We start from the raw sequence: 25,491 nt of genomic DNA, 5'->3' as shown, positions 1-25,491 counted from the left end.
CTTTCCCTTTGAAGATTCTAACCCTAAATATCTGTCTTCTAGTTACATTATTTGGTGCATCATTTCATCACAATTTTGACAGTACACAGAGGGCTAACACTAGGGGTTAATTTGTCAAGTGATGGATACATTACTTTCGGCAAATTAAATAGTTTGCTTGTTACAGTTTTCCATTCATAATAAACATCCTGCTCATCTGTGTTATTTCTGGCATGTCATTGTAAGTATCTTTGTATCCAGTATCCTCTTTTCTCCTTAAGTCATTTGCGGGTCAGTGATATTACGATATTTCATAAAAGGTAAGAAAGTATATTGGAACCCATGCACAACCAAGGCTCCTGCCTGCCGCTGTGTGGTTTCCATAACAACAAACTCTGAGGAAAAACATGAGAGGCTTTTACTGTTATGAAAAGAGCAATGTAGAATACATTCAGATGCAGAGCTCCAGTGAACTGTACTGTTCTTTGTTTTACATGCGCAGACACACTGGCAGATATTATCTCATATTTTAGTTTCTGATCATAATGGTGTATTTTTACAGCAAATCTGATCATATATGAAGAACAAAGCAAAATTATTTATTCCAAGTTTTCTGTATAAAAAAGATAATTGTGCAGATCCGCAAAAGAAACTGAAGGGAAAGGCTGATAATAACAAAAGAGAATTCAGTCCAAAACAGTAGAGACAATACAGTATATCTGTGTTACAGAATGTAAAGTCTGATGGACAAAATCAAATCTAAAAACAACAATATTGACAAGTAAAAAGTACTAAAAGACCATAAAAGTCCTTTTACCAGAAGAAGTTTTCATTGAACTCAAAAAAGCATTTGATTTTAACCACTGTCTTTATCTCCTCAAGCATGCTTGCTTTGTATTCACTAATAGCATTCTTCTTAAATGTTTGCATTGTCTAGCCAGTGTTCCCCAGCTATCACTTTCATCTTTACTCCATCCCCCACTGTTACTACCTTTCAAGCTGGACTTCATCAAGGTTTTATGATAGTCCCCATTCTCTGTTCTTTCTTCATTAAATCTATCACCTAATTGTTTTAAGCCTCAACATGACATACTTGCCTTTAAAGTATCTCCAAATGCTTATTCACTGCAAACCCCAGTATGACGTCAACAAGGCCTACATTTGCTTCAGTAAAAACAAACTGGTAAACAACTCTATTGAGGCCAGATCAGTGACATTCGATGTTCCTCAGGGACTTCTTATAACCCTCTTTCCCCAACATATAAACATGCATGTGTGAGGGCATATACACTCGCACATACAAACACAAACACACACACACACACACACACACACACACACACACACACACACACACACACACACACACACACACACACACACACACACACACACACACACACACACACACACACACACACACACACACACACACACACACACCCTCCCTTACCTTACAATTCAACAGCCATAAGATATCCATCCACATAATGAATGAAAACAGCTCGCTTGCAGCTACGATGGTTTCCGATGAACTAAAACAGCTAACTGCTTCTACGCCAGCATCTGAACAGAAGACTTGTTTTCCGATCAACGAAGTTACAACAGAACTGCTTCCAAAATAAAGTTTTCTGATGATAACTCTTCCTGCCGCTTGCAGCATTTGAACAGCTCAGCCGTAAATGTGTGCAGAGCTATTCCGATAGGCTGGTAGCACTGACGGCACTGACGTCATCGCGCACATGATGACATCAGACAAAACACTGTGAAAATGTAAAAATAAGTGGAAAAAATCAGAAATGATGGAGTGCCATTTGGGAATCATGGCACCCCATCATTTGGACCCCAAAACTCGGTAAAAACCGAGGAATTTGCGGCGGTTGGGAGGTATGACCACTCCTGAAGCATTGCCCATCTGTCCATCTTTGGAAGCAGTCAGAGGTTGTTTTTCACTGCATCTGGATGCCTGAACCAGTCCAAGAGGTCCCGGCTGAAGAAAGAGGATTCAGAACGTACTCCTGCTTTGTTTTCATGCCAAAGAAACAGGAGACCTGAGAACCATTTTGGATCTAAGCATTCTGAATCTGTATGTAAAGAAGTCAAACTTATGGATGGTTATAGTTCAGTCCATCATACTGCTGTTGTGAAAGGATAATTGGATGTACTCTGTGAGCTTAGTATGAACCTCTGAACCCTTGAAGTGAAACCAAATGCATTCATCTTGTTTACAATATTCATTTCTAAAGGGTTGTCTCCTTAACAGAAATATGATCATTGCCTTAACTCATATCAGAGTAGACAGATGCTGCGGAAGTCATCTGTGCTTCAGGCTGGAAGCCAGTCATTACCAAGTCAGAGCTCTGCTCTTTGGACTCACCACAGCCCCCAGCGTGTTTACCAAATTAATGGCAGTAGTGGCAGCTCAATTGAGACTGAAAGGGTTCCAGGTGGTTACATACCTAGACGGCTGATTACTAACTCCCCCAACAAGACATCAACTTCTTTAGGCCAGAGATTATTGGTGCAGATCTCCAATTCCCTGGACATTACCATAAATCTTGTCAAATCAAACCTGTCTTCAGTTCAGAATTTGGAATTCATTGATGCTCTTCTGAACACTACACACCAAGTGGCATCCATACCTCCACATTGTACAATAACTTTAAGAAAACAGATGTGGGACATTCTATCTCTTCCATCTCCACCCAAAAAAAATATTGATACTGAAAGCAGTAGGCTCTATGTCAGCTGCTATTATCTTAGTCCCTTTAGCAAGGTTCATTATACGAATCCTCCAATGGACCTTGGTGATTCACTGGTCTAATCTTTACCAGCCTCTATCTGTTCCTATCAATCTAACTGTGATATGCAAATGTCATTTGAAATGGTGGTCTCTTTCAGATGACCTGGGTCAAGGCAGACCATTCATTCTCCCTTCCCCACAGCCACAGTAATCACTGATGCTTCCCAGCTAGGGTGAGGGTGAGGCATTACAAGAGAAAGATAGACCAAGGCACGTGGAACTATATGGAGGCCAGACTGCATATCAATGTTCTAGAGAAGAGAGCAATCCTTCTAATGCTGCAAGTCTTTCAGGACATTCTCCCCTTTGGAACTTGCAATACACACTGACAACATATCTGCAGTCTGGCATATCAACAAACAAGGAGGAACCTAATCTTACCCCCTTTGCAGAGAGGCCATGAGGGTCTGGGAATGGGCATTTCTTCAGACCACTTAGTTGCAACACACATACTGGTGAAATCCAGCGTTCTCGCAGACAACTCAGGAGGTCCATACTGATCCCCTCATGATTGCTCCATCAGTCAGTCAGTTGGTTGAGTATCTGTTTTTTAGCCATTGGGGCCAACCTTGCTACAGCCTCTTTGCTTCTACCCTAAGAAACAATTGCAGCAAGTATTTTGCTCTGATCCCACCTCCTGGGGAGTCAAAGAGGAATGCTCTCATTCATGATTGGCCCCTTGGTCCCCTGTATGCTTACCCTCCTCCTCCTCCTTTGATCCCGAGCTTTGCACAGAAAGCCAGCAAGCTGAAGAGTTCAGTGAGCCTCATTGCCCCTTACTGGCCTCGTCAGATACTGTTCCCCTCTCTCTCTCGCTGGTCTTATCTGAAATATCCTCCATGGATGCTGGAGCCCAGACAGGACCTCCTTTCTCAACCATAAGAAAATCAACATCCTTATCTCCACACTCTCAAACTAACCGTATGGTCTCTCCAGTTCCAGTAATTGGACAAAGGTCCAGGCTAGAGTCACCTGTTTGAGATATAGGTTTGGCTTCTCATAAACCTTCTGCTAAGAAGGTCTACAGAAGCAATTGGAAAAGATTAGCTGTTTGGGCTTCCAAAAAAATACCAATCCCTTCTCATCAGCGGTTTCAGCCATCCTTCCTTTTTATACTTCTCTTTTTAAGGAAGGAGCTAGTTTTTCTGCTATAAAACTTCAACTGGAAGTTATAGCCAACTATCATTCTGGAAATGATTCTGATCTCCTATCTACTACCAGATTATGCAAGTCATTCATGAAAGGAATTTTTTTGCTTAGACCCCCCCCCCCCCCAATAAAAGATCCTTCTTCTCTTTAGGATCTCACTGTTGTTCTTCAAAGCCTGACTCAAAAATCTTTTGAACCAGATAATAATTGTGATATGAAATTTCTCTCTTTTGGTAGCTATTACATCAGCAAAGTGAATTTCCAAATTACAGGCCTTGTCATCCATAGCATCATAGGATCATAGGAAGCCTTAACTTATTTTCATAAAAATAGAGACTCTCTATGTGCAAATTCCTCCTTTATGCCTAACGTAGTTACAGAGACTTAATTTGACCAGCATATTCAATTGTCAGTCTTTTTCTCAAATTTCTGTGACAAGGGTGAATATCTCTTCTTAATGTACACAGACAACTATTTTTCTACTTTCATAGAACAAAACATTTCAGGAAGTCTGATCAGCTATTTGTAATTTTTCCCCTTAACCATTTAGGCCAAGCAATCTCAAAAGGTACCCTAGCCTAATGGATTGCTGACTGCATTTCTATGATGTGCTCTAATCATGGTCTGGAATTGCCTTGCCCTCCTAAAGCCCATTCTACTAGATCTATGGCCGCATCATCTGCCTTCTCCTCAAGGGCTTCAATTGATGATATTTGTGCTGCAGCCACTTGGTCAATGGTTCTTTCCTTTGTGACGCATTATAAATTGGACATTATCTTCAGAAGTAGAATTTTTTTTTTGGTTCAACAGTGCTCTGGCATATCCTTCTTTGAAGCCACCCAAGAGTTACGTAACTAGGACTCTGACCCAAAAGTTAGGAAGAATGAAAAGGACAACATCAGATTTAGAAATTATGTACTTAACTGTAATTTGGCATTAGTGATGTCCATTTTCATTCTTCCTCACCTTCCCTCTCAACCATCCCCCAACCTAGTTGCTCTTAGAGGATATATGGTCTTGATAGGAAACTTTATGTTCCTGGTTTGAGCCTCTGTGTTTCCTTTCTGTCAATACTGTCTCTATATCCTATTGGTAGTAAGGCAGCAAACTCGATCTGAGGAAGCTAGGGATGGTGTAGAGCATTATGGGTAGAGGGAGGAGCTTGAGACTAGGATCCAAGTCTGGAAAATGTGGCTGAGTCGGATCTGAGGATCGGATCTGTAACCCAATAGTGAGGAAGAATGAAAATGGACAACACAGTTGCCAAGTTATCATAAGTGCATAACTTCTAATTTCACAAGTCTCAAGGACCTTTCCAGGAGTCACAGGGAGATAGTCCTTTCTGGAGCAGAGGGGGAACTCTAATGGAAGATGCTGCTTCAGAGATACCTTCTCTGAAGGATTTTACTACCACTACTGAAAGATTACCTGATTGCTGCACTCTGGAGGCAGACAGGGGAACTTACTGTATCTCTGCACCCAGAAGCCTTGGAATCCATCACAAAAGACACTTGGGTGCAGAAAATCATATCCAGAGGTTATTTCATACCATTTTCCCAAATTCCTCCAACAAAAATGAAAAAAGTCCCTGATGCTCCATGCAATCAGAGGGAGGCTGCAGCCTTGGAAATAGAAAAGCTGCTACAAGAAATAGTCCTCCAGAAGTCCCACCAGACTAACAAGGATTCAGAACTTACTCAAGATTCCTTTTAGTGCCAAAGAAGACAGGGGACTTGACACCAATTCGTAATCTCAGCAGACTCAGTCAGTACATAAAATACTCAAAGTTCTGGATGTTCACGGTTCAGTAAATTTTACCTCTGCTATGAAAGGATGACTTGATGTGCTCGATAGAGCTTCAAGATGTGTACTATCATATCAAAATGAACAGGCACTCTAGAAGATACCCGAAGTTCCAGCTGTGATCCAGCCATTACCAATTCAGAGCTTTGCCCTTTGGTCTCAACACAGCCCCCAGGGTGTTCACCAAATATATAGTGGTGGTAGTGGCTCACCTCAGACTTCTGGGATTTTGGGTGTTTCAATATCTAGATTACCGGCTCCTAACTGCCCCATCCATCCATCTGTTGATTCAAGCAAGGGATTACTTGCTCCAGTTATGTCGTCATTTGGGCATCACAGTCAGTTATACCAAATCACAGCTTATACCTACACAGACTCTGGAGTTTATAGGTGCTCGTCTAGCCATCACCATCCAGATGGCTTTATTTCCTCTTACAAGGGTTTGCACTCTCAGGTCTCAAGTCATGAAGGTAATCTGTTTTTCATCTGACAGCAAGACTAGTCCTCTAACCATTAGGATCAATGGCAGCAGTGATAACTGTAGTTATGTTAGCCCAGTATCATATTGCATGTCCTTCAATGGATTTTTTCAGTACAGTGGTCTATTCTTCAGCATCCTGTAAGCACCCCAGTCAAGATTTTCAAAGTTTGTAAGGAATATCTTCTTTGATGGCTTCACTCAGAAAAAGTTCCTTAAGGTCATCCCTTCATTCTCCCTCAGCCAGTAGCCACAGTCACCATGGACCCCTCCCAAATTGGGTGTGGGGGGGGGGTATTTCTTGCAAAGGACAGTCCAAGGTGAGTGGCTCCTGGAAGGGGCCAATTTTCAAGATTTTCAAGATGTTGTACCTTTAGGTATGACTGAGATATAAACCGACAACATGTTATTAGGCTGGTATGTCAACAAACAGGGGGAACCATACCTCCTCCATTGTGTCGAGCAGCAATGAGAGTATGGTAATGGTCAATCACTACAAGTTGCTTACTTTTGGCAATGCACATACTGTGGAGAACCAATGCGCTTGCAGACAGACCAAGCAGGTCCATTTTGATGCCTCACGAATCTCTCAATCAAAGATTGGCAGAAAAGATTTTTTTCTTGATGCGGCCACCCTTGCTGTGATCTTTTTGCTTCTCCCCTCAACAACAAGTGCAGCAGGTTTTTCATCCTAGTCCCTCCACAGAGAGAGTCACTAAGAGATGTTCTAGTCCATGATTTGCTGTCAGGTCTCCTTTCCACTTCTCCCCGTTACCCCTAATCCCCAAATTTCTACAGAAAGCATCCCAGTTGAAGAGCACAATCATCCCCATTCCACCCTTTTGGCCTCATCAGGTCTGGTTTCTCTTCCTCTGGCCTCATCTTATTTATCCACCTTGGATACTGGATCAACATCCAGACCTTTTGTCTCCCCCAACAGGTATGCAATATCCAGACATTGATGGCCTCAAGTTAACCACATGGTCTCTACAGTTCCAGTGATGGCTAGACAGCCCAGGCTTTCTTTCCCAGTTCAACAGATTATTTTATCTTCTCAGAAGCTTCCCACCAGGAACATTTACAAAAGTAAATGGAAAAGATTTTCAATCTAGGCCCTTCAGGACATTTTGGATCCTTTCTCTGCCCCAGTCACAGCAGTTCTCAATTTTCTGGCCTCCACTTTTCACATTGGGGTGACATATTCTACTATTAAAGTTCAGCTAGTGGCCATTTCAAATTTTCACTCAGGAGAGAACCATTCTCGAGATTATGAAAGGCCTTTCTTAAAGGTACCTTTTTACTCAGGTCCCCAGTTAAAGATCCTACACCCCCTTGGGATTTTTATTTATTTATTTTATTTTACATTTGTTGACCGGGCTAGTCCAACTGGATACATGTCCATTTTCAGTGGAGGCCTGGGGAGAAAAGCTCCAGTAAAAAAAACATACTAAAAAAACACTGAGATTTGACTGTACTCTTACAAGCTCTCACACAAACTTCCTTTGAGCCTTCTGCTAAGATTGACATTAAGTTTTTGTCCTGGAAAACAATTTTTCTGACCACTATAACCTCTGCTAGATAAGTATCTGAATTCCAAGCCCTCTCCACAAGACCTCCATACTTGATCTTCCATACAGACAGGGTCTCATTAAGCACAAACCCATCCTTTCTACCTAAGGTAGCTTCTGAATCCATCTTAAGTCAGGTCATCAATTTACCTGTATTCTTTCCTAAATTTTCAAACAAAGGACAACATATGCTGCATCTTCTGGACGTGCATTGGCAGCTGAGGTTTTATTTACACAGAACACAGGATTTCAAAAAATCTGATCAATTGTTTGTATCTTTCTCCAACAACAAATTGGGTAAAGCAGTTTCTATAGTAACTCTAGCCAAATGATTAACTGATTTTATACTCTTTGTCTATAAAGAAAGAGATTATTTTTACCCAAGCTCCCCAAAGCACATTCAATGAGATCTGTAGCCACCTAATTGGCCTTTTGGTCAAGAGCTTTCATAGATGATATTTGTGCAGCTGCCACTTAGTCCAGTTCTTACACCTTTATTGCTCATTACAAGTTGGACATACTATCCAGAAATAGGGCAGCATTTGGTTCCGCTGTACTCCGGTATAGCCTTCTTTGAGGACCACCCAAGGTTCATTTAACTGGGGACTCTGTCCCATCAGTTGAGGAATGAATGAAAATGAGAACATCAGATACAAAACTTATCTGCTCACCATAACAATGCATCTTTGTTGCTCATGTTCATTCTTCCTCAACTTTCCACCCTCAAACTCCTTTCCCTTTTTTCTTAGTGAGGCCTAATGGATGTCCTTTTGGGAACTCAGCTGTTCATTGCTTTGAGCTCCAGCCTTTCTGTATGTTCTTATCTTGTTTCTTTTTTATAGTAAAGTGTTGTGTATATGTTACTGTTAGGGTAGCAAACTCAAGGAGAGCAGGACATTATGTGTAAAGCTCGAGAGCTGGATCCATGCGTCTGGTAACAACAGCTGATTTGGATATGATGTTGGATCCAAAACCCATCAGCTGAGGAAGAATGAAAATGGACAGCACAGATGCATCATTACAGTAAGTACATAACTTTTGCATATTTTTGATTTCTTTCTCTTTTATATACATGTGTGTGTGTGTGTGTGTGTGTGTGTGTGTGTGTGTGTGTGTGTGTGTGTGTGTGTGTGTGTGTGTGTATGTATGCTATTTTCTACTGCTGTTAATTCCTCTTGAACATTTAACTTATTATTATGTTGTTTGTATGCTTAATACTGCTTTTAGGCAGTTATGAAGATTTTCTAAAGTGTTTTATGACTTGTACTGGCAAACTGAAATTTTGTGTTGTCACTTGAATGCTAGAGACAGTCTGTTGCTTGCAGAGCCATGATTTAATCTCATCTGTTGTTTCTGTTGTTTATCTGCTCCATTTTGAAGTTCTGACATGAACATATTGCATATTTTCACCATTTTCTTCATTTATAAGATATTCACTACCAATTTAATAATAATTTAATTTAATAATCCTTAAGGAACATTTAGCTAATCACTGGCTCTGCTCCTACCATACTCCTGGTTAAGCTGCCTACTACTCCCTTACATTATTCTAAACTAGCTCATTCTCACAGCTACAACTATTAACTGCTGAAGGCTGTCTTGTTTCTACACTTGGTTTCAGTTATCAATGCATACATACATACTGCTTTGTCTTTAAGTGTTATGTAGACTGCATTTCTCTGTTTTGCAATTACTGTATCACACTGTTCTCACTATTAACTCATGCAGCCAGTTTTTATCACTGTGCCATTTTTTGTCAAGTTTGTTAATTATTTGCTAATCATTGTTATATAACTAATTTCTTTACCGACTTGCTTTGTACATTGCTGATTAATACAAGTTTAATTTGATTGTTTAATACTGTCTATTTTATGTATGGAGATTTTTTTCCCCAGGTCTCCACTGAAAATGGGCCTCATGCCCAGTCGGACATTACCCAGTAATCAAACTAAATACATTAAAAATAAATAAATAAATTTAACAGTGCTATAGCTGTTTCTGTTGTTAAATAACAATTCTGCCACAAATTACTTCATTTCCATTTTATGTGGAGATATTTTTTCATGTTTGATATGGCAAGGAAATCTTTAAGTAAATGCTTATTTGTGCTGTTTTAAAGCTTTTCTGTTTGGTTTAAGGGCATATATTTTATTTTTGGTGCTATTTGGTTAAATGAATTTTACATGGTACTTTAACTCTGCAGGCTGTAGAATGTGGCTTAGCAAATTTCAAACTGTTTCTGACATATTTTATGCAGTTTTTCCTTTTTATTGTGTGGGAGTGTGGCGATTGGGGAGAGATGGGTGAAGGCTGCCAGCCTAATCAAATAGAATTTGATAAATAATTCTGGCATTTGTAAATAAATGTAAAATACAGGCATGTTTTTCTTGAGTGTAAAAAAATACTGTGAAATGTGGGACTGCAAAATATGTGACAACTACTGGCCCAGTGAAGCATGTTGTGACCCTTTCATGTTAGAATTTGCCTCCAGTGTGGCTGGATGAAGGTTTCATACCCATTGTTTTAAGGCTAAAGTTTATGACCAGAATTTAGATGTGGAATGTGCTTTATTGCTCTAGTTTCTGTTAGAATATACATGTTAAATGCCTTCTATTGTTGCAGGTGTTAAATTGCTAAATAATGCAGTTTGTGGCCTAAGAACTCAGACCAGGTGTTAAGATGATGGAATATGAATACTGGGAAAACCTAAGTGTCAAAAGTGATGTAATTTGGGAGGGCCTTAGAGACATGTTTGTTAGTAATGTTTAAATACTATTTCTCACAAGAGACTGGGAGTATTTTGATCTGGATATCCAACTTATCAGCACTCTGCCTTATGCTCACATGTAAGTTTTAGCACTGTGATTTCTTGTAGGAATAGTTAAAGCTAGTAAAGATTAATTAGGTATTTTTCTTTGAAATCAGACCTGTCCTACTATTCTTTTAAGTTTCTGTGTGATCTCTGAACTCTTAGATATCACTGTGGTGTGGTAGTTTTGTCTTGTGGTTTAATTATTTATTATTGAATATGTTTAAAACCTTCTACCTATGGCTGGTTTGTGTAGAGATAAGCTCTAGAGTATATTGCATATTTATAGAGTTTATTGTAATATGCCACTCAATAAGCCTTAGACTGTATAGTCACATTATCATTGGATAATAATATTGCACAGTAATAATTGGTCACCCCTTTTAAGGGCGTTTTAGTAGCTGATATTATTAGCAGGTGGCAGGGATTACTACCGTATGGTCTGGGTAAAGGGGCACAGCTGGAGAATCTGTGTTAGCCTTTCCCAGGAGTGTCTGTGAAGTTGTATAAATACTTATCTCAAAGTGTGTGTGTGTTGTGTCAGCTACTTGGCAGGGACACGAAGCACTGATTGGACAGAAAGGGTACTGGAGGTTTTAGCTAGGCTGAGACCTGGACCCTATAGCTGTGCCAGTGGGGAGTCGTATTGGGGACCTGGTGAGCAAAGGAGCAACCAGCCCCAGACTAACTGTGATATCTGTGTGCACTCAAGGGAAATTGTACTTTACTGTGTGTATTGGTTATCCGTTTCTCTTCTATGAGACAACCGTCCTGGTGTTACTGGTGAGGATTGAGGCTCCTTGATAGCTGGGCCAGGGCACGGTCGCCACAGGGGGAATATTTTATCTTTTCTCTTATTGCTGCCCTTAGTTAATCCTTAATAGTGTCAATCTATTATTCTGGCTGGTGTTTTTCCCCTGACGTGATGGATCCTGATATGGTTGCTCGCCCCCAATACAGTTGCACCTAAAAAGAAAAAAAAAATCAGCAAAAACATGCCTCAGCCTATGGTTTGTAATTCTGTTGCTTCCTTATGTTGGCCCACAGACCACTTACTGTTTTTCACATCATCCTCTGGTGTGAACATTCAGCCCTCTAGGAGCAGTGCAGGCAATCAGGTTATTACCTTGTATAGGGCTGATGTGGTTTCCTTAGCTAAGAGTGTTTTACAGAGGAAATAAAAAACAAGCTGAATGACTGTGTTGTATTCTTAAAAAAAACAAGAAAACATAATGAACTCTGCCAAGGGAAAAATAACAAGCACGTTCATTCCTTTAATAAAAAACAACAGAACTTCTTCAGAACAATAGAACAGTAAAACAGGAAAAGTTAAATAGTATCATAGGTTCGTAGGTTCATAAGTAGGTACAATGCTATTGGCCCTAGGGCCTATACAAGCCTAGCCAAAAAAGTACCCTGGCTTTCGCCACCCAAGAAAATTATTTTCCTGTGCCCCTTTCAAGCAAAGCCATAGAAGTGATCCCCGGGGTGAATTTCCTATTACCCATCCAATCATCAAGACTTTTCTTGAAGAGTGCTAATGAGGAGCTCTGTTTGACATAGATAAGTAATCTGTTCCACAGTATGGGAAGTCAAATCTATCCCTCCAGCATGTTCTGTTTATTGTGGTGACAAGGTTTAGGTCCATAGAGCATGTAGCTTGGAGGGATCGGGATTTCTTTAAGTGGAGCATGTCCAACAGCTCTGGGTTTGACATAGTTTGTATGTTAGGCAGAGATCGCCTCTGAGTAGACAATATGCGACGGAGTAAAGCTGGAGTTTTTTGAGACGGTCTGCGTAGTGCATCTGTTTGAGGCCAGTAATCCTCTTTGTGAGGTATTTCTGCAGCCTTTCCAGTTGTTGTAGATGTCTTGTGAGGTACATAACAAAAGGGGCGTGGTACTCTATAATGGTTCTAATGAGTGATGAGTAGAGGGGAACAATGACTTTTTTTTTTCTGGATGAGAAACCTTTTGTGATTATGTGTGCCACGTAGAAGGATTTCCTGACCACTGTGGCAATGTGATTATCAAAGGAGAGACTACTGTCCACCTGTGTCCCAAGGTCTCTTATCACACTTTCAGTGTTAAGTAGACTACCACCTATGTGGTAGTTCATAGGTACAGAGTTTTTACGAAAGGGGATGACAATGCACTTTTTGGGATTGAGCTTGAGGCATCTGTCTCAGTGAGGCCCTTTTGTAGGATGTCCACATCGTTAGGAGTTTTGGTTATGGCTCTTAGTTTGCAGTCATCTGCGAACTTAGTTAGCCAAAGACCTTCTGTGTTAGCCTGTACTTCAGAGAAGTAGATACCAAACAGTAGAGGACACACGACTGAACCCTGTGGTACTCCACTTGTCACTGGTCTGAAGTCTGATTTGGAGTCTGCTACTTTCCCAGTGTGGGTTCTGTCAGTAAGCCAGTTGGCAACTCATCTTGTGACATAGGGATGTATACCTAGTTTAGTGAGTTTATCTATAATTCCAGAGTGGGGGGTGGTGCTGAATGCCTTGGTGAGATCTAGATAGGCTGTGTGAACCACCTTACCCTCATCTATGACTTTGGTGACTACTTCAAAGAAGTCTTTCAGGTTTAGGAGACATGATCTGTCTTTTACAAACCCGAACTGTGTGGGGTCCAGAGTTTGTAGGTCTCCAGTGTCTTTGTTTATGAGTTCCATGATGATATGTTCCATGGCCTTGCAGACCAGGCTCGTCAGGCTAATGGGGCAATAGTTCCTGGGGTCTGTCGTGGCCCCCCCTTTGTGGAGTGGGATAACCATCACTGTGTGCCATTCAATGGGCACAAAGCCTGAGGTGAGGCTATGACTGAACATAGTACTTAGGTGGGGTGCCAGTTCATTCTGTAGTTCGTGTAGAAGGCAGCCTGGGATGTTGTCAGGTTCCATGGATGCTGTGTTCTTGGCTTTGGAGAGTGAGGTTTTTACCTGTGCAGCCGTGATTACAGGAACTTTGCATTCTTCCGGCATAGAGATGGGCTCTTTAGGGGGTGAGAGGGGGGTAAAGTTAGCACTGAACCTATCTGCCAGGATTTTGGCAATATCACTTGGTTCTGCATATTTAGTGCCATTGTGCTGTAACTCAGAGCAGAGCTGAATGTTGCCATTGAGATTCTTGACATAGATATAGAATGTTTTGTGGTTGTCTTTAGAATCAGTGGTGATTTTGTTTTCATAACTAGCTTTGGAGGATTTTATGAGGGATCTCAGCTTCTTACTTAGGCTGACCAGGGAGTTCCTCCAATCATGGGATTTTTACTCTTTTTTGCAACAGTTTCTTTCTTCTGTTGTAGAGTTTGTTTATGGCAGAAGACCTCCAGATCGGCTTCCTTTTTTTGGAGGATAGCATCTTGGTTCTTTTAGGGATATTACAATTCAAGCACTCGTGTAAGTGCTTATAAAGTGCATTTGTGTAGGATTCAGCAGTCGTACCTCTTTTGTCCATCTGCATGGGTGTCATGAAGTTTGCCACTTCTGTCTTAAGAAGCGTGAAGTTGGCTTTGGAGAAATTTTTTATGGCTGTTTTCCTAATGCGGGGTGGGAGCGGGATGTGGATGCCTAGGGTGATTAGCTTGTGGTTGGATCTGACCAACGAGGAATTGACCTCTGGTGTGGAATACCAGTCACTCATGTTGGTGATGACCAGATCTATGATATTGCTGGCCCTGGTGGGGGTGTGGATAAGTTGATCCAAGGCATTGGAATTGATGAATTCCAGAAAACGTTGAGAAAAAAAGAGTTGGTACATTAGTAGTTTTCCCAGTTAATGGTGGGGTAGTTGAAATCATCCATTATTAGGGTGTTGGGTTGTACCCTAATATTTCCCAGTATACCAGGAAAAGAGGAGTGGGAATCCTGGTGCATGGTGGGGGGTCTGTAGCAAGCTACAATCTGGATTGCGGTCTTGCCCAGAGTTAGTTGAACTTGGATAATCTCGGACGCATTATGCTGAGCAACTACCTTGGAGGTGTGGATATCCTTAATGAATATGGACACCCTCCACCTTTAGTGTTTCGGTTCGGGTTAGGTGGCTGAAAAGTGTGGTATGCATTATAGCCTGGTAATGCAGGGGTGCTGTCTGGAGCTTTGAACCAGGTCTCTGTGTCTGCACAGATGTCGCTGTTCTCCATTTTAAGGAGTGCCTTGAGTGAGTGCATTTTGAGGTTTAGACTTCTATAATTGAGTAACATTACCCTCAAATTTTGCTTGCTTGTACCTGTTATGGTGGTGAATTTGTCATTTGAACCTTGCCTAAAAAAGGCACTATAGGAGTGGCAAGAGCCTTTGCCAGTATCCGGAATCCCAACGGCGACAGGTGCAGGCCATCTCTGGCAAAGCATCGTGGTCTGTCGAGCATGTCATCCTTGGCAGACAGATACTGGATTTCCTTAGAATGACACCAAAAGCTTAGCCAGTTGTTGAAGTCAATTCTTTTGTCCTTGTTATCGACCATCTACATGTGATTGCACCAGCTCGCATACAGAATTGATTACAATTAATACAAGTAATGATAGTAAGATATAATGAATGTAATGAAAACATTCAATAAACAACATTAGTAAATTTATCACGTCAACACCAATTGGAACTGGAAAAGCCTTACGAAAAGATTTGTCTTTGACTGTATTGTGCTGTGTATTTAACAGTCAGCTAATCTGAGACTATGTTCCTATTAGGAGTGACTATGGGTGTACCTCCCCAAGAGATCGGCACTGCAGATTTTGAAGGACAGACTGATGCAAATAGTAGTGAACACTTGGAGTCCATCGAGTCAGATTCTTCAAAAGGTGATCAGGGTACAGAAAATCTACACAGGTGTTCACCTTTCCACAGATGCTAGTTAGATTTAGAAAGGCATTTGAGTGGAAGAAATCTGGAGGTACACCAGAGACTGGCAGAATTTATGATCTTATTGAGCCAAATGTTCCTCCTCTATTACAGGCCTTAGAATATGTCTATAACACTGCATACAAATCCCCTTTGGCTAGTCAGACACTTCTTAAAACAGCTATGAGGAAATACGATATCTACTCTGATGTTGCAGCTCTATTTGCTTCTTTGACAGCTGACCTAGTTGCAACTGCCAAAAGTAATAAAGAGAATCTTGGCTTCTTCTAACTCTAACACTACCCCCCCGGGATAATATTGGTAGGTCAATTTGTTTGAATCTTAGGGAAAATGTTGGCTTAGTCCAGTAATGTAGCGGCGGCCACGGTGGTGCAGTGGTTAGCATTGCCACCTCACAGCAAGAGGTTCTCCGGTTCGATTCTCTGCTGGGGTGCCTTCTGTGTGGAGTCTGCATGTCCTCTCTGTGGTTGCGTGGGTTTCCTCCGGTTGCTCCAGTTTTCTCCCACATCCCAAAGACATGCAGTAGGTGGATTGGACACTTTAAATTGGCCCTAGGTGTGAGTGTTGAGTGTGTGCCTTCTGTGGAAGGTTGGGTGCCGGGCTGGCAACTCGACACCATAAAACTCCACTGCCAATCATGAGTGGACAGATAATCCGCTGTGGCGACCCCTAACCAGGAAAAGTTGAAAAAAGAAGAAGACTAGTAATATAGTCTTTAGAATTTATAATTATTTGGGCTTTGTATGGAAGTTAATTTTGTAATGTGCGTACAGTTTAGATCTTTTCTATATCTTTGCCTGCTGAAAAGAAGTGTTATATGAATGAGATATTTTTTTCTAATGTGACTTGGGTTTCACAACATGCTTTGAGGAGTGTCTTGGAAGGTGTGGACACAATTTCTAGAAATGCAGCCAAGCCATTTCTGTTGTATTGAGATGGTATGCTTGATTACATAACCAGAATTTTTCTGAAAATTAAAAAAAAATGAGATAAATGCTCCTTTCCGTTATGAATGTGAATTTGGTTCTGCTACCAATCCAAATTCTCAAACAATAGGATGATAGCTGTAAATTGATGCCTGGAGTATCTAGAATATTCCTAGGTTCTCCCCTACAAAGGCATCCAACTTCAAAGAGCAGAACAAACAAGGAAATGACAGGAGGATAATGCTTCCAAACCAAATAAAAGGGGTTCCTTTTGCAATTAATAATCATTCCCCAGTTAAAGAATGACTATGTCAAGACTCAATGAGTCCCATCTCTTTCTTCTGTCCTTCGTTCCCTTTCCTCTTCCCCAGGCTTTCATTGAATCTAGTGGCCTGGTCACAAATAGTCTCAGAAAAATGGGTGCAGAAAATAATTCAGAGAAGATATTCTTTTGACAGTGGACAGAAAATCTACCTCCCCTCAGGGAAACAGCCCCACAACTGCCAGACCAGACACATCAGTTCAGTCTGGTACTCCTTCAGAAGTTGCAAGTAAGGGTGATAGAAACAGTTCCTGCACTACAAAAAGGAAAAGGATGTTACACCAGAATCTTTTCGGTACCAAAAAAGAAGTGATCCTGTAGGCCGCTGTTAAATTTGACCTACTTAAATACCTTTATGAAAGTACTCAAATTCAGAATGCTAACCCTACAGATGTTCCAATCCCTTTTTCTGGACCACTGTTTCATGGTGACTTTAGATCTGAAAGATGCTTATTATAACATTCCAGTTGCTCCCATCTGCTAGCTGAACCTACAAAGTCCTGTCTCACACCCTCACAAAGCATTGTCTTCCTGTGTATATGATAGATACAGACAAATGAATGTCCTTTCTACCAGAAAACAAAGCTCTGACTTTTCACAGCATCTTCAGGGATTTCTCTTTCTTCAAGAAGCTGCATCAGCAAGAGAGTTTCTCAAAATTCTAGGCCTCATGCCATCATCATCATCCTCATGATACCATTGTCCATATTTGTCATGAGAGAGAGAGTCTGCGGTTCTTAAAAAAATGTTGGACCCAGCACCTGCATCCCTAGGAGTTCCAGATATGATTGCTAGAATTTGTAAAACAAGAGTTACAATGGTGAAGGGATCAGGCATGTCTCAATCCAGGCCTACTCTTCACCCTCCATACCTTAATACAGTCAGTCCATACTGACTCATCACATTTTGCATGGGGAGCAATATCTAGGGGAGTTCAAGTGCAAAGCTAATGTGGTCCTTCAGATACTACAAAGTGCAAAAATATTAAAGAAATGTTAGCAGGGATGCAAGCCTTAAAAGTTCTTCACTATTTATGCTCTCTGGTCCCCTTTTAGTTATTACAGGCAACACCGTAGTCATGTGGTACCTGAACAAATAAGGGGGTACAAGGTCATACACTATTTGCTGGTAGGCAGTGATGGCCTGGGAAGCATTCTCTGATGCTTCAGACCAAAATATAATAGTAGACAGACTAAATAGATCCTGGACAAACTTTTGCGAGTGGAAATTCAGGCAGAGGTCTTCCATGGTTTGATCCAGATGTGCAGAACACCTCAAATAGATCTGTTTGCCATCTTTCAAGTGCCTTTTTTGGGTAGGGTTCAAGTAACAAATTCACCACCATAACAGGGACAGGTAAGCAAAAACTGAGGGTAATGCTACTCAATGCTAGAAGTCTAAATTTCAAAATGCACTCACTCGAGGCACTATTTAAAATGGAGAACATCGATATCTGTGCAGTGACTGAGACCTGGGTCAAGGCTCCAGAGAGCACCCCTGCACTACCAGGCTATAACTCATACCACACTTTTCGGCCATCTAACCTGGACAGAAACACCAAAGGTGGGGGTGTGTCCATATTCATTGAGGATATCCACACCTCCAGGCTAGTTGCTCAGCATAATGCATCTGAGGTTATCCAAGTGCAACTAACTCTTGGCAAAACTGCAATCCAAATTGCAGCTTGCTACAGATCCCCCACCATGCCCCAGGATTCCCACTCCTCTTTTCTTGATGTACTGGAAAATATTAGGGTTCAACCAAACACCCTAATAATGGGCGACTTCAACTACCCCACCATTAACTGGGAACACTACTCATGTACTAACTCCTTAGCGCAACACTTTCTGGCATTCATAAACTCCAATGCCCTAGATCAACTTATCCACACCCCCACCAGGGGCAACAATATCCTAGACCTAGTCATTACCAACATGAGTGACCGGTGTTCCACACCTGAAGTCAACTCCTCGTTGGTCCGATCCGACCATAAGCTAATCATCCTCGATATCCACATCCCACCTCCACCCCCCATTAAGGAAACCACAGTAAGAAATTTCTCCAAAGCCAACTTCATGCTTCTTAAGACAGAAGTAGTGAACTTCATGACACCCATGCAGATGGACAATACAGTTACAACTGCTGAATCCTACACAAATGCGCTCTATAAGCACCTACATGAGTGCATGGATCGTGCTATCCCAAACAGAACCAAGACGCTATCCTCCAAAAAAAGGAAGCCAATCTGGTGGTCCCCTGCCATAAACAAATTGTACAACAGAAGGAAGAAACTGTTGCAAAAGAGAGTAAAACCCCATGAGTGGAGGAGCTCCCTGGTCAGCCTCAGTAAGAAGCTGAGATCCCTTATAAGATCCTGCAAATCTAGCTACGAAAATAAAATTGCCACTAATTCCAAGGAAAACCACAAAGCATTCTATAGCTATGTCAAGAATTTCAATGGCAACACCCAGATCTGCTCTGAGTTACAGCACAAAGGCATGAAAATTACAGAACCAACTGATATTGCCAACATCCTGGCAGATAGGTTCAGTGCTAACTTTACCCCCACCCCCCACCCCCTAAAGGGCCCACATCTATACAGGAAGAATGCAGAGTCCCTGTAATCACAACTATGCAGGTAAAAGCTGCACTCTCTAAAGCCAAAAATACAGCATCCATGGGACCGGACAACATCCCAGGCTGCGTTTTACACGAACTTCAGAATGAACTGGCTCCCCACTTAAGCACCATGTTCAATAATAGCCTCGCATCAGGCTTTGTGCCCACTGAATGGCACACAGCAACAGTTATCACACTCCACAAAGGGGGAGCCACCACTGATCCTGGGAACTATAGACCTATTAGTCTGATGAGCCTGGTCTGCAAAGCCATGGAACATATCATTATGGAACTCATAAACAAAGACATTGGTAACCTCCAAACTCTGGATCCCACCCAGTTCAGGTTTGTGAAAGGCAGATCAGTCCTCCTGAACCTGATCGACTTCTTTGAGGCAGTCACCAAAGCCGTAGATGAGGGTAAAGTGGTTCACACAGCCTATCTTGACCTCGCCAAGGCTTTCGTCACAAGATGGGTTGCCAACTGGCTCACTGACAGAACCCACACTGTAAAAGTTGCAGTCTCCAAATCTGACCTCAAACCAGTGACAAGTGGAGTACCACAGGGTTCCGTCCTGGGACTGCTCCTGTTTGGTATCTACTTCTCTGAAGTACAGGCTAACACAGAAGGCCTCTGGCTAATGCAATTCACAGATGACTGCAAACTAGGAGCCATAGTCAAGTCCCCAAATGATGTGAACATCCTACAGAAGGGCCTCTCTGAGACAGATGCCTGGTGTCAGAGCCATGGCCTCAAGCTCAATGCCAAAAAGTGCAGTGTCATCCCCTTTGGTAAAAACTCTGTACCCATGAACTACCACATAGGCAGCAATCTTCTTGACACTGAATGCATGATAAGAGACCTTGGGACCCAGGTGGACAGTAGTCTCTCCATTGATAGTCACATCGCCACAGTAGTCAGGAAGTCCTTCTACGTGGCACACCTCATCATAAAAGGGTTCTCATCCAGGAAAAAAGAGGTCATCGTTACCCTCTACTCATCACTCATTAGACCCATTATAGAGTACAACGCCTCTTTTGGAATGTACCTCACAAGACATCTGCAGCAGCTGGAAAGGCCACAGAAGTACCTCACAAAGAGGATTACTGGACTCAAACAAATGCCCTACACTGACCGCCTCAAAAAACTCCAGCTTTACTCCATAGCATATCACCTACTCAGAGGTGATCTCTGCCTAACATATAAAGCTATGTCAAACCCAGAGCTGTTGGACATGCTACACCTAAAGAAATCCCAATCCCTCTGAGCTACACGCTCTAGGGACCTAAACCTTGTCACTACAATAAACAGGACATGCTGGAGGGATAGATTCGTATCCCAGAGACTTCCCATACTCTGGAACAGGCTACCCATCTATGTCAATCAAAGTTCTTCATTAGCACTCTTCAAGAAAAATCTTGATGAGTGGATGGGAAATAGGAAATACACCCCAGGGATCACTTCTGTGTCACTGCTCGTCAGTAGCACAGGAAAATAACTTTCTTGGGTGGCGTAAGCCAGGGAACCTTGTTGGCTAGGCTTGCATAGGCCCTTGGGCCGATAGCCTAGTACCTACCTATGAACCTATGACAGTTTGAAAAATTCTGTTTGAGACATCCTTGCAGCCATGCTTGGAGGAGAGACGCATTCCTGTTCCTTTAGACAGGAATGTTCCTTCATGCATTTACCCCCTTTCCACTGATACCCAATGTACTTTTGAGGATTCCGAAAAAAAATACCGGAAATCATTATGGTGATTTTCTTTTGGCCCAGGCAAAGTTGGTTTTCAATGTTAATGGAATTGGCCATGGGCAATTACAACAATCTTCCTCACACTCTGGATCTACTCACACAATGTCAGGGGTGACTGGTGCACCCCAACGTAGAGCAATTGCAACTGAATGATTCTATCTTAATACCTTTTAAGCACTTGTTCCATGAAGGAGATGCAGCAGGTAAGGAAGGAGGCAAGAAAAAATGCAACTAGAAAATCTTAAATGCTTACAAGTGGAAGAGGTTTTCTAGTTGGTGCCTATCCGATAACAGAGGGCCAAATATTGTGTCTACACTTCTGGTAAGCTGAAATTATCAGGACAGGGTTTGAGCAGGAGAACAGAATCCTTAGAATGGCCAGGAAATCAGTGGAGAAATGAATAACACACTGAATTCTAGGAATATTTCAGAAGCATCAGGAAATATTTGGGACATAACTGGTAAGGTACATAGGGACAGCAGCATAAATGCTGATGGCACAAGATGTAGGATGAAAATGCACAGTACAAAGTAAGACAGAATTGGTTAATAGTTAAAAGATCCAGTTACTGAGATGAAAAAAAGGAATAATGAAAGGGTGAAGTGCTTACTTGGGCTTTTACTATACAAGAACTGAGGCTAGGTATTAAAAAATACAGGCAGTGAAGTTATAAAATGAATAAATGGGTTTTTCGGTACATAAATGGGTGATATTGAAGTGTATTAACCCACCAGATGCGCAGTAGCAAGCCCTGCCCAAACCCCACCTGACACATTGCAATGTAATTAATATTCAGCATCTGTGCCGAAAGCAACCCAATGTTTTATTGTAGACATTCACTATCAAAAAAGAAATGTTTTACTAGGGGCATAAAACTAAAATGCCTGTTGTACATCACATTTCAGTCAGTCAATCAGGCAGAGTTCACACCACAAAACTGTTTCTCTAAATGATACTGTTATTAACAGCTGAAACTGTATGCAGTACCAGCACCGTTGCACAACACTTGTTCAGCAGGGGGGGTGCAGGGGGGCTTGCCCCCCTGAAAAAGGAGAAAGTAATAATTTCGAGGAGGATGGAGTTCGTTGTGTTCATGGATTCTGTGTCAAACATGGTGTATTTACATTTTGAAACTCTGCCTGCCGCCTTGTCAATCAAGCAGGCCACGCCCATTCCTGCGCGAACTAACTCGTGGGTTAATACACTTCAATATCGCCCATAAATGTTTGATTAAGTCATTAAAGTAAACTATAAAAGCATTAGAGGAGATTCTCTAGGCAATCTCATTGTTTAGACCACAGGGCAAGCATAGTTATGATGGAGGCAGACGGGCAGGTTTTTCACTACTCTGAGGAAGCACATTGAATGAATGAATGAATACATTGATAAACATCTTTACAAAAAAGAGCTGGGTGGTTTTTTTGAGGGCAAATTTTTGTGACCTGAAGACCAGATGCATGAGATCTGTATATACTGGTACAGAACTTCTGTCGTGATTGCAAAAGAAATGCTGGTTAGTACTTTGGGAAACAGTTTTTTTCTAATCTCATGGTTAAATGGCTGAGTAATGCATGTGGACACAGAATTATCTTCAGAGAAGGTTGAAATATGTTAAGAATGGTGCAAAGGTTTTATTTTATATATACGTCTTTATCTTTTTGGATAAGTTTATAGCAAAGTGTTTTCATAGAGTAGAAAAACTTGATCTGTACCCAGGTTACTCAGCTAATAGCTACCATCCCCTAAAGACACTATTGCACACCATTTTCACAAAATGTTTTAAATGGGGGAGGGGTGACAAATTGAGGAGAAACCTGTCTGTACACAAAACGGGCAGCTTGAGATAAGTTGCTGATGAAGTTTTATAGGTCGAAGAAATTTATGGCCGGCTATGAATATTTCCTGAGGGATCAGTGGGAATACAGTGGGGTTTGGCATAATAGTTAAGGTGTTTACTTCATAGACACAGGGTACAGGGTTTGTTGCTCACATTTGAAAGCATACCTGTTAGTTTCTTAGTGCAAGAAATCAGGAAAAGTCCTAATGGGGGGCAAAGGCCTGAAAATAAGAATAGGTTTTAAATATAGTTCTTATAAACTTAGAAAGTTGCTAGAGTAACAAGATTTATGTTAGCATGTATTTTTTGAAAGATACGAAGTCTGAAATTTAAATATAAATATATATATATATATATATATATATATATATATATATATATATATATATATATGTCATTATTTAGTGACTTCAGTCCTCAAAAATTTGGACAGTCTGCAAAAAATCTGAGCAGTACAGAGGTATGTTTGAAAGGGAAATTGGCTAGGCTTAAAATGGAGTTAGCATTGTAATTACCTTTGAAATATTTGTATGTGAGCTACTCAGTGATGGCTTATATTATGCATCTTTCAATTCCCATCATCAGCTTGTCTGTCCATGGATGTCCCTCTTTCATCTCTTTTTGTGTTCAAACAGTTTATGAAAGGAGTGTTGCATTTGAAACCCCTTCGAAAGCAAATTCCTCCTCCTTGGGATCTTAGCTTTGTTTTTGAAAAATTGACCTTGTCTCCCTTTGAACCTGACTTTCAAGCTGGTTTAGAGTTCATCACTTAGAAAACTGTTTTGCTTATTTTTCTGACATCTGCAAGGTGATTCTGTGAGCTGGAAGCTCTCATGGTGGGCCATCGTTATCTGATTTTCTACAAGAATAGGGCTGTTTTACACACAAATATATCTTTCATGCAAAAAGTTGTTTCTGAATTTACTCTGAATCAAGCCATTGATCTCCTAATTTTCTTTCTGGAACCTAAAGACAAGGCGGAGAAGGTTTTGCACATCTTGGATGTGCACATACAGCTCAGGTACTACTGTGGCATAACAAAGTCCTTCAGGGGTTGGATGGGTGGCCTAATGGTTAAGGTATTTGCCTTACAAACACAAGGTACAGGGTTTGATTCTCACAAGGGATAATTGGCTAGGTTTAAAAAATGGATTGCAAGGGCAGTTAGCCTAGTACTAATCTATGAACCTAAGTAAAGCTGAACAGCTGTTTATTTCCTATTCTAGGATTAAGAAGGGTCAACCTAGCTCTAAAAAAAAGATTGCTCATTGGTTGTCCTCTGCTTCTGTTTTTGTTACTCCCACCATGGTAAATCTATTCAAGGCAAGGTTAAGGTGCATGCCACCAGAGCTCTATCCTCTTTGGTGGCATATTGGAAAGAAGTGGACTCTAGAAGCATTCTTGAGGCAGTAACCTGGTCCTTTACAAAGCACTACAAACTGGCTTCTTTCTTGAGTTCCAGAGCAGGCTTTATGAGGACCATTCTCCAGGGCTCCTGGATCCTTATTCTTCCGCTTCCCAGGTAGGGTGAGCTTTGGGAATCTACCCATATGCCACTGTGGCAGTGTGAATGATGAACATAGTACAGTTGCATAAGTCCTACTTACCTGTATTGTTGGTTGACTGTGGTTATTTGTGTTTGTGTTTTCTGGATGAGAATTGTTTGGTTTCAGGCAATTCTTGTTTCTGGTGAGAGGGGTTTGGCTGATCCCATGTCACAGGGAGTCAGAGGAGAAAATTCTGAGCTCTGAAAAACTGCAAGCTAGAACCCATATGCAAATGAGGCAGTGTGAAATTCAAACATCTATTGTTACAGGTAAGTAGGACTTAAGTACCTGTACTATATAAAGCATTCAGAAAATATGTATCATGTGCTACTGCAAAAAATACATTTGAAAAAGAATATATAGAAGTAACAAAAACATTCTATCTGATTTTTCATTTAACTCATACAATTTTTTTTTTTTTTTTTTTTTTAGTCAAAACTGTACTGATGCATACCCGACATTTCTAGTTGGGCTTTGGGGTGCTGGACTTTTCTGCAGCCAAGGTAAGGTACCTGTAATTATTCTGTTTTAGACCCAAGATTTACAATGATGTTCTTTGTTAACTGGTTAATGGTCTTTCAAGGATCTACTACAAGCGCTTGCATGCTATATGCTCACAATACACTTACTCAGTGCCTCTTGCCCAAATAATCAAGTGCCTGTACTCCCTCTAACCTAATCCCCTGTAAATACATAGCTCCCATTGCCCTTCCAGAATCCTAACTCTAACCTTAAAACCCCCTTCCTGCTCCCTAACTCTAAAAATCCATTCCCCTCCTTCAATGTAAAACTCCACCCCCCTCCCTAAACCAAAATTCCACAAATACCCCCTAACCCTAAAACTCCCTTCCCACTTCCTAAAACTTCCTTTCTGCTACCTAACCCTAAAATCCCCATTATGCTCCCTAATCTTAAACGCCTTCCCACTTCCTCCCCACAGCTGCTTGCCTGAGCTGGTATTTCAGTTAGTGAGAGAAGCACTGCATCCCTGTGGCTGGTTGCCAGAACTCATATTTGAGTGCCACAGTGA

The 25,491-nt window shown here is 41.3% G+C and overlaps 1 protein-coding gene across 1 annotated transcript in view; it reads left to right on the top strand.

Annotated features, from left to right (window-relative positions):
* Positions 1 to 25,491, top strand: part of LOC122803571 (arachidonate 5-lipoxygenase activating protein) — a 268,434-nt gene that overhangs the window by 188,177 nt on the left and 54,766 nt on the right. The window contains exon 3 of the mRNA XM_044073244.1: positions 24,894 to 24,964. Within this exon, the coding sequence (XP_043929179.1) occupies positions 24,894 to 24,964 (71 nt within the window). The remainder of the gene's footprint in view (positions 1 to 24,893; positions 24,965 to 25,491) is intronic.

Source organism: Protopterus annectens, chromosome 5.part1 (genome assembly GCF_019279795.1).
Source record: "Protopterus annectens isolate FY-2018-M chromosome 5.part1, PAN1.0, whole genome shotgun sequence".
Lineage (NCBI taxonomy): Eukaryota > Metazoa > Chordata > Ceratodontiformes > Protopteridae > Protopterus > Protopterus annectens.
The sequence above is the reverse complement of the archived record's forward strand: the minus strand, read 5'-3'. Positions and strand labels throughout refer to the sequence as shown.